Genomic DNA, 9,680 nt, shown 5'->3' with positions numbered 1-9,680 from the left:
TTCGATTCAAAAATCAAAAAATTTGCATTTGCTAAAAGGAGCAACAGCTGTAACTGCTGTTGCTGTCCTTGCAGTTCCACACAATGATGTTTAAAACAAGAGAAATAAAAACAAACTAAGGTTTGGATTTGTACAATTTGTACAATTTCTGTGCCAGATCTGGCTGAGAGATAAAGGAGAAAATAGTCTGCTGGGAACAGAAGATGATGGTAAGTTAGTAATTATGTCTCTTGGTACTTGTTTTGTTTACTAATCAAAGTTCTAATTGCTATGCTTTATTTTAATTAACAATGTACTTATTTTAATTAGTTACTTTTCTTGCATACATTAGCATTGAGAGAAGCCACTGAGGATATGCATGATATGATGAAGAGTTTAAAGTTAAGCTTTTAACAATTTCATAAGTGTTTAAAATGAAAAACAAAGCTGTTCTTCATCAGTGTGGCTACTACTTCTCCAAGGATTTCATCTCAGCGAAAAAACAAAAAAAGTCTTTCTTCTCTTTCAACTTAAAAAGTCAACAGATACCAAATATAATTAACACAGGCACCAAAAGAGCTAATGTAAGAAAATGACAGGTTTGATAGCAGTTAGATATGCTAAAATGTTCAAACTGGGTGCATCTTTGAAACGTCCCAATGTGACAGCCACTCTCTTAAGAACTGATCTCAATGTTATTAGCAATTATGTCTGAAACTCAGAACTGTATCTTCTTCCCTAACAGAGGCTGGGAAAAGGCAAACAGTGTCCTGTGAAAGAACTGAAGAACTCATTAATTCCTGGAAGGTATCAGGAGAAGTAACCTTTACGTAAGTGCTTTAATTAACAAGGACATGTGCAGCAACTGTTGTCCTTTTCCTATGAACTGGTTTTGACAACTGTATTTACTTCCTCTGTGGCCCAGGTAACAGGCTTGGTGTACAGGGAGAAGAATAAATCCTCATGTTTTGGATATAGACCTTCCCAATGTTCCTGTGTGCAACCTAAGAAGGGCTGGTCTACATAAAACTAATATTAGTATGTTACGCAGCTGGTTAGAAAACTAGGTAGTAGTTCATTGTCAAAATGGCAAGTATCAATTGGGATTCTGCAGAGGCCTGTTCTGGGTGAGCTTACTCTAAGTTGTAAATGAAACAGAAAATATATTCATTAAACTTGCGGATAACAGTAAAATGGAAATGTCTGAAAAACACAGCAGTAGATCATTACAATTTTATTTCTTTTTTTTTTTTTTTAATCAGGATGTAATTCAATCAGGACAAATGCAAAATGCTACATTTGGTAGGAATAATCAGTTGTGCAAATACAGAATGCAATAAATATAAATATAGGAACAATTGGCAGCATTTTCAGAAAAGGGTAAGGCAGCTTTAATGGAAGAAGTAGAATATGAGTCAATATTATTATGCTGCTTCACAAAGAACAATAACAATGGGTTATATAAAAAGGAGCTCTGGAGTAATCCTGTCCTATCCAACCTAAACAAATGCTTAACTGGAAAACTATGACCAGGTTTGGTTTAGTTATCACATACTTGTTGGGGGGTTGGGGTGGAATTGGAGGAGGAAGGTTCACCGAGGATTTTGGAAAGCAACCAAGATGACAAGATGTGTATGGAAAATGTGACTGATGAAAAAAACCCTGATCACGAAGCCTAAAAATGCCTCAGGAAGACACAGTGATGTATTTTCCAGAAGCACAGAAAGCAAAAGGGCAAACCAGCTGTTCCCCATTTTGCTGTGTACAGAAGAAGATGTAAGTGATCCTTGCCACAACTCTAAAGCATGGCTAAAGGACTACAATGGATTGCCTGGGGAAGCTTAAGGAAAAAAAGCTTGTATTTATCAGACTATCATGTACCTGATTCCATCTTTAGGTGGCAAGCCATTAGGCTAATTTTTGAGTTTTTTTCCAACTTAATATTCTGATTGCCAATCCTGTACTTTGAAGAATCATCACAGAATGATGATTTAGTTGGAAGGAACCTCAAAGCTCATCCAGTTCCAACCCCTTGCCATGAGCAAGGACACCGTCCATTAGACCAGGTTGTTCCAAGCCCCATCCAGCCTGGCCTTGAACACTGCTAGGGATGAGGCAGCCACAGCTTCTCTGGGCAAACTGTGCCAGTGCCTCAGCACCCTCACAGGGAACAACTTCTGCCTAACGTTTAACCTAAATCTCCCCTCTGTCAGCTTAAAACCATTCCTCCTTGTCCTGTCCCTACAGGCCCTTCTCTGGACTTGCTTCAACAGGTCCCTGTCTTGCTTATGCTGGGGGCGCCAGATCTGGATGCAGGACTGCAGGTGCAGGGTCCCATAAAAGCACAGTAGAGGGGGGGAATTCCCTCCCTTGACTTGCTCCTGGGGATGCAGGCCATGACACAGGGGGTTTCTGGGCTGCAGGGGCACACTGCTGGGTCATGTTGACTTTCTCATTAACAAACACCTTCAAGTAGTTCTTCTCAGGCCTGCTCTCCGTCCAGTCTCCTCCCAGTCTATATTTGTGCTTGGGATTGCCCTGACCCAGGTGTAGGGCCTTGCACTTGGCCTTGTTGAACTTCATGAGGTTTGCACTGGCCCACCTCTCCAGCCTGTTGAGGTCCCTTCCCTCCTGCATCTTGACTGCACCACACAGCTTGGTATTGTTGACAAACTTGCTGTGGGTACACTTAATCCCCCTGCTCATGTCGCCACAGCATGAAGAGTATTTCAGGCAGGATTATCTACAACTGAATTACCTCTGCGATGAGAAAAATGGTAAGCATCACACAGTTGTAGCAGGGAGAGGAGGCTAAGTGAAATTTGGTCCTTACAAGATCTGCATTGATTTTAGTCTTGATTTGTTTTGGTCCCCTTCTGTCAGCTGAGTGCAACTCCAGCATCTTTCTCTTCTTCAGTAAAAGGTTATGCTGCAGTTACCACCAAACACAAGCTGGTACTTTAGTGCCTAAATGCTACTCCAGCACAGCAGCCAAATAATGTTATGGATGCAATTATGAGAAGCTAAAATAAAAATCTAATAATTGGGTTTTCTAGAAAATCATAATTAGCTATTCAGGCCATACTTGGGAAACACTTGTTTGTAAAAAGGATGAATTTTCTAAAGTCACAGCCAATTTCGAGTGTATTACAGAAGTTGTTTAATGTAAAAATTTGACTGCTGCTCAATTACAGCACAGTTCATAGCAATTGCCAGCAACTTTTTTATCACACTTGCACCTGTTAGTGAATAGAGGGGGGGAGCACAAACTGCAAACACACAGAACAACTGAGTGGGGTTTGTTTTTTTTTTTCACCCTATTCAATACTAACACTAGGGCATGTGATCCTGAGGGACACCAAATACTTTCAACTCACATGTGCTACTCAGAGAAGACCAGCTGTTTAACGACCAGTAACTTATTTAATTCCAAACTATATCTCAAACCCAGCTAAAGTCAATTTTGCTCTTAAAACTTAACCATTTGACAATGAGATGATGATTGCTGTGAATAAGCTTCTGGTTCACCAGCAGTGACAAGCAAGGATTCGCAGCACAAAGAACCCCATGTATCTGACATTGCCAGAGTGACTTCTAAAGGTTCAGCTACTGAGAAGCACTTTAGTCCTTATGAATACTCAACTCCACTTTTCTTTCCTGAAGATGACTCCCTCTAGGAGCTGCGTGGGTGATCCTAACAAGGTGCTGAGGAGCAAATTCAGTACTGTTGCCTGTACAGTGTCTTCCATAGCCTACAGAATCTCCTTGTGAGGAATGTTAAATTGAGCAAAGTTAAAAAAACCCCATCAAATCTTCCTCTTCCCTCCACAAGACCAACCAAAACAAAACAAGATTGTGAAAGCATGCGCCACCTTTTAGATTTTTATTGTGTTTTGTAAGTGCTTGAAGATACCACCCAAGACTGTGCATTGTTGTCCATATGTAGTATGCCACAGATAAACCCTCAACAGTATTCATATTCTAATTCAAACAGACAAAAATTAGATAAAATAGTATTAACTCATTATACAGAAGGCAAACCACAGAAAGTATCTTAGATCCCATAAAACAAAGGCAGAAAGTGAAACACATCTTCCAAAACTGTATATTAAGACCATCAAAAACCCCATGTGTTTTTGGCAGCTCTAAACCAAATTAATAGTTGCATTAATCTAGTTAGGGGTTGTCAGCTTAAAAATGTTATTTAAAAATAACTTTCAATCAATTCCTAATTCAGAGGAAATTCAAACAAAGAATTGGTATAAAGGGAATAAACAAAACCTTTTTTTCTCCTTCAGTATAAACTAATTGCCAGACTAATTTGTTATATATTACTCTTCTTTCTTTCATATACAGATGCATATAAATTCATGAAGTAATTCTCAGAGGATGAAATTAAGTTGTCCAGATCATAATCAACTTCAAAGGTAGGTTTCCTTCTAAAAATTACAAGAGCAAGAAATACAGCAAAGTGGGCAGTAAGTCCCCATATCCTAAATGACATTTTACGTTCCAGGTCATCATATGTAAAGGAGTGCATCCGACCATGGTAACCAGATGAGGTTTTATAAGGCACAGTCTGGTAATTTAATGGCTTGATAAAGTATTCCAATGGCATGAAAAAAACATTGCTCACTTCATCAGGATTAGGAGTGGGCTGGAATGTATCCTCTATAAATCCTACAACTGGTGTTACCAAGTAATTCATCTAAAAGGGAAAACAAAAAAACAACAAAAAAAGCCAAACACTGAATTTGTAACAAGTAAAAGAATGTTCTTTATTTTAAAAACATTTCAGAGTTATAAGACACCTAAGAAATATTCAGTTAAACATAAATAAACTCCATGCATTCTCTCTCATAAATCTTCCTTACTTTGGTGAGTTCTGATTTTAATTCAGATTTTCCAATTCATCTATGCTTTATCATATCTCTGTGCCTATTTTCCCAGTATATTTAGCTATATATGTAAATTTTTTCAAACAGCTCATTTATGGACATTTTTATTTTAAATATAATCCCTTCTTCCACAGGGAGGCAAAATCTATTGAAATGATAGCCTGCACAAAGAGGGCACCAGTATTTTCAAGATACATTGCTAGGTCTGATTCTTCTTATCAAAAAAGCATCACTGTTAAATAAAAAGCAGTAACAGCAACATTCAACATTTGGGCTATTTGACGCAAGTCTGGACACACTACACCCTAGTTAGAATCATTTGGAATGTACGTACAGAGAAGAAAATAAAATCTATAGGTAAAATTTCTGTGGTCCAAAACCACATAATTTTTGCTACTGATTGAGGCAATTTGCTGGAAAACACTGAAGAGAGTTATAAAAACGAAATGGATTCTTTTCACTTATAGCCTCTGAACTATGTGGCTTTAATGTTATCTCTACAGAAATTACAACTGAAGTATTAAATAAAGCATATGCAATAAAATTTTAAAACTAGTTTCTTTTGGTTTTAATGGGGGAGGAGGATGTTGCTAACAGTGAGTAGCTACCACATACAAATCCACGCCTTAAGCATATTAACAAAGAGAAACTGTTACCTGAAAAACAAAAATAAAGTCTTCTGAAACAGTAACCTCTCTGTATCATGGGAGAACTGACCCCATGAAATATTGTTACTGAAACTGGCAGCCTGTCAATTTACAGTGACTTACACTCCAAAGACACGTCCAGAAGTCTCCTTGCTAGAGTTCCACACAGAATCACAGTTCATGTGAACTCCAGAAGTCCCTTTTCACCTGAATTAACCCCGCTTTTAGGTGGATATTGAACAAGAAGACTTTTGAGGTTACATCAGGCTGCTGAGGGACTTGTCTGGTTGAATTCTGCAAATCTCCAAGGATAGAGATTATACAGCCTGACAGGAAAATCAGTTCCAGTGTTAAGCTAACCTTATGGTGAAGACAATTTTTCTTGCATCTCATCAAAATTTCATTTGTTGTTGCCTGTGTACACTGTCTCAAGAAGAGCCTGGTATTATCCTCTCTAAAACCACCAGGAGGTACTTGAAGTGAGCAACTAGATCCCCTGCTAGCTTTTCTTCAGGTGAGCAAACCCACTTCTCTCAGCCTCTCCTCATACTCCACATGCTCCACCCCCCTTACTTATCTCTGTGGCTCTAGGCTAAACTGTCACCAGCTTAGCACTCTTTCTGTGCTCTAGAGTGTCCATAACTGCACGTGGTACACCAAACATGCTTTCATAAATATTAAACACAGAACAAGAATCCCCTCCCTTCTCTGCTGGCAATGTGGGCTGTGCACTTTAAGAAGCAGTGGTTATTTACAGTTACAGGTTTTCAGAGGTCATTATCAACCCCACAAAAAATAACCCAAGCTTATTTTCTAACCATATGCTGACTTACTCAGTTTATTCCTTACTTTATCAATTCCAGGCACAAGCCTACAGACGACTTCCACCTTCTCTGGCTGGAGACCCACTTCTTCCTTAGCTTCTCGAAGAGCAGTATCAATTTCATCTTTATCAGTTGCATCACTTTTACCTCCTGGAAAACACACTTCCCCCGGTGATCTTCTCAGCTAGAATTTACAGGAATACTATTGTTAAATATAATAAATTTACATTTCTTCTTGGATACACACAAATGCTTGCTCTTACTGCAGATTCACTTCATGTTTATCAGTCAAAGAAGCTGGGAATGGCGGTTAAGAGGTTTCTTCAACCTGAAGAAATGTGCCTTATCAAGAACTACACCAGAGAAAGCTGGGCTTATACCCAACTAATCCATAAACCCTCACTATCAGGATTACATATACCACTTGTGCAGTATTGTGTAATTTCTACTATACATTCTAAATCTAGACTTTTCATCACCCTGCTTGCATGAGAGACTGACAGATGAATCTAGGCAGACAAACTGAATACTGAGATTGAAGTACTTAAGGTAGGACTGAGAACTTCTAAAATGCACAATTAAATCATAGAATAGTCTGGGTTGAATAGGACCTTAAGATCATCCAGTCTCAACCCCCTTGCCACAGGCAATGATGACTCACACTAGACCATGCTGCCCAAGGCTCTGTCCAACCTGGTCTTGAACACTGCCAAGCATGAAGCATTTACTACTTCTTTGGGCAACCTGTGCCAGTGCCTCATTACCCTCACAGTAAAGAACTTCTTCCTTATATCTATCCTGAACTTCCCTGTTCAAGTTTGAACCCATTACCTCTTGTCCTATCCCTTTAAATATATCATAGTAATAGCCCTGCGTATCAAACATCAGTAAAAAGCCCCTTTACAACCAGTTTATCAGTTAAATGACTGCAATTATTAGGCCTTAAAATTTCTAAGCAAGACTCCAAAAACTTCCACTTTTCAGCCACAGAAAAATAGGCAAGTAAATAGTCCCTGGATACAGGCAGCTGATCAGGGAGGGGGTGGGGAAAACACTGGCAAAAATCTTCTTGGGTTGTTGCCTTTCACATATGAACAGGAAAGAGCAATAGTAAATGTAGACTGAAAGTCACACTAATAAAACCTGGAGTGCACTGTGTTTAAGCCATAGGAAACAATAACAATTTCCTTTTCTGATCCAGAAGTCACCTTTTACTGTCATACTCTTCTGGGTATCCAGCATTTTTGTCACATCTAAATACCAGAATCATCAGCATGGAATCATAGAATAGTAAGGGTTGGAAAGGACCTTAAGATCACCTCATTCCAACCCTGCTGTCATGGCCAGAGACACCTCGCACTAAATCATGTCACCCAAGACCCCATCCAATCTGGCCTTGAACACCGCCAAGGATGGAGCATTCACAACTTCCTCGGGCAACCCATTCCAGCATCTCACCACCCTCACAGTAAAGAATTTCTTCCTTATATCCAATCTAAACTTCCCCTGTTTAAGTTTGAACCCATTACCCCTTGTCCTATCAGTCCCCGTACACTACAGCACAGGAATATCTACTTGTAACCCCATGCACGCTGCCTGGCATTAGAGAAGCAGACCTCGGAACACGAAGTGGGGACAGCAGCCGAGCCGCACCGCGGGAAGCAGCACACAGGGGGCGAGACTCCGGCAGCCATCTCGCTCCCCGGCCCACCTACCTGCATGGACCGCACCGTGAGCAGCAGGTGCAGCTTCCCCGCCCTCACCATCAGCGGCAGGAGAACAGAGGCTCTGGCCAGCGGCAAGTGGGAGAACCTATCCCGCACATCGAACTCCCTCAAGCGCAGCCTGGCCTTCTCTTTGATACTGTTTCTAGGAGCAAACAGAAATGACCGCCATGACAGGGCAGGTGTCTGTCCACAGCGCTGAACCCAACGGCCGCGGTGCCTAGGCCGCTGACACACCGCTCACCGCCCTTCCTCTACCCGGACCTGCTTCTGAAGGACCCAGGCAGAGCTTGTTGCCGGCGGCACCCCACCCCGGCCGGCAGCGGCGGAAGGCCGTGGATGTCCGATACCTTTCCAGCTCTCCATCCCGCTTCTCAGCTGCCATCTTTGTCACCCCGACCTTCCCCTTCCGCACCGCGTCCCTCCCACCCGCCGTGACTGACGGCCGGTTCCGCCAATCAACAAGCGGGGGTGTTGAGGGCGGGGCGAGCGGGGCGGTCCGGTTCCCGCAGCGGACCGGTTTCCGATGCGATCGCTGACGGGACGGGAAGGGGGAGCGCGCCGGGCATCGTTCGTTCCCGATCGCTGCCTCCCCGGGTTACATGTACCCGGAGAAGGGCGGCAGCAGCAGCTCGCAGTCCTCGGTACAGCTGGGAAAAGCGGGAACCGCGGAGCCGTTGGGGATCGCGGCCCTCCCTCAGGGAATGTAGGGCGGTGGCAGCGGGCGGGGGGTGCTGGGCTCCCGCGTGATCCGGTCCCGTGCGTTAGGTGAGGGGTTCCGTCATACAGGCAGCTGCGTTCCCGCTCTCACCCGCTTTAAGGAGTGGATGACGTGAGAGGTCGCAGCCTCCAGCTGCCGGGGGGCTATGGAAAGAGCCATGGCACGCCTTTGGGAGCCCGGTCACCTGCAGCCTGTAAGAGCTACAGGGCATCAAAAGACCCTCTTGGCTCAGTGCTCTTAATATACAATGGAATCAAACCAAACCAAACCAAGGTCTCAGAGCTTATTTTAATCATTCAGTATAAGTAGGAAACAGTGTCAGATACTTTCTCCATCTTGGTGCAGTTTCTGGGCAGTAAAATCGAGCTTCTAATTCTTGTCACAGATGCACAAGTAGCAGAAGTAGTTTCCTGCTGCATTATTTATCATCTGGTTTTAACAGCTGGTAATCAGTGTTACCCGTATTTAAAGTGGCACCACCATGGTACAATCAACATTGGATCCAGCAAAAAGCAAGGCACAACAGCCCAATTACATGGAATGTACAAGAACTAATCTCAGTCTAGCTACCTTAGTGTTTACTTTTTAGATTTTTTTACTATGTTTACTTGTTTTATTGCATTAAGATAAAGAACCAAGTGTGTTTTCCAGTAGGTATGCGCTTTGTACAGTTAACTTAATTAACCTCAGGTCCTTAAATGCTTATTCAGCCTATTTGTTCCACAAAGAAATGTGTATATATTTACGCACACAAGCTCACATGTAAAAATAAGTGCAGTTTATATACAACATGCATAATACATTACATCACGTAGTAAGTTAAAACCCAAACATGGCATACACATGTACATGTCCTGGCCGTGTCCCAATCTGCTGTGATTCCAGTA

General features: G+C 42.0%; 1 protein-coding gene across 1 annotated transcript; it reads right to left on the bottom strand.

Moving 5' to 3' along the window:
* Positions 1–3,843: 3,843 nt before the first annotated feature.
* NUDT7 (nudix hydrolase 7) lies at positions 3,844–8,465 on the bottom strand. The gene is made up of 4 exons (XM_080638825.1): positions 8,423–8,465; positions 8,064–8,217; positions 6,374–6,532; positions 3,844–4,687 (listed from the first exon to the last, which is right to left on the bottom strand). The coding sequence occupies exons 1-4, from the start codon at positions 8,455–8,457 to the stop codon at positions 4,304–4,306; spliced, it is 732 nt and encodes a 243-aa protein (XP_080494951.1). The 5' UTR covers positions 8,458–8,465; the 3' UTR covers positions 3,844–4,303.
* Positions 8,466–9,680: the final 1,215 nt, after the last annotated feature.

Source organism: Psittacula echo, assembly GCF_963264785.1.
Source record: "Psittacula echo genome assembly, chromosome: Z".
NCBI lineage: Eukaryota > Metazoa > Chordata > Aves > Psittaciformes > Psittacidae > Psittacula > Psittacula echo.
This window is presented reverse-complemented; position numbering and strand designations above follow the sequence as displayed.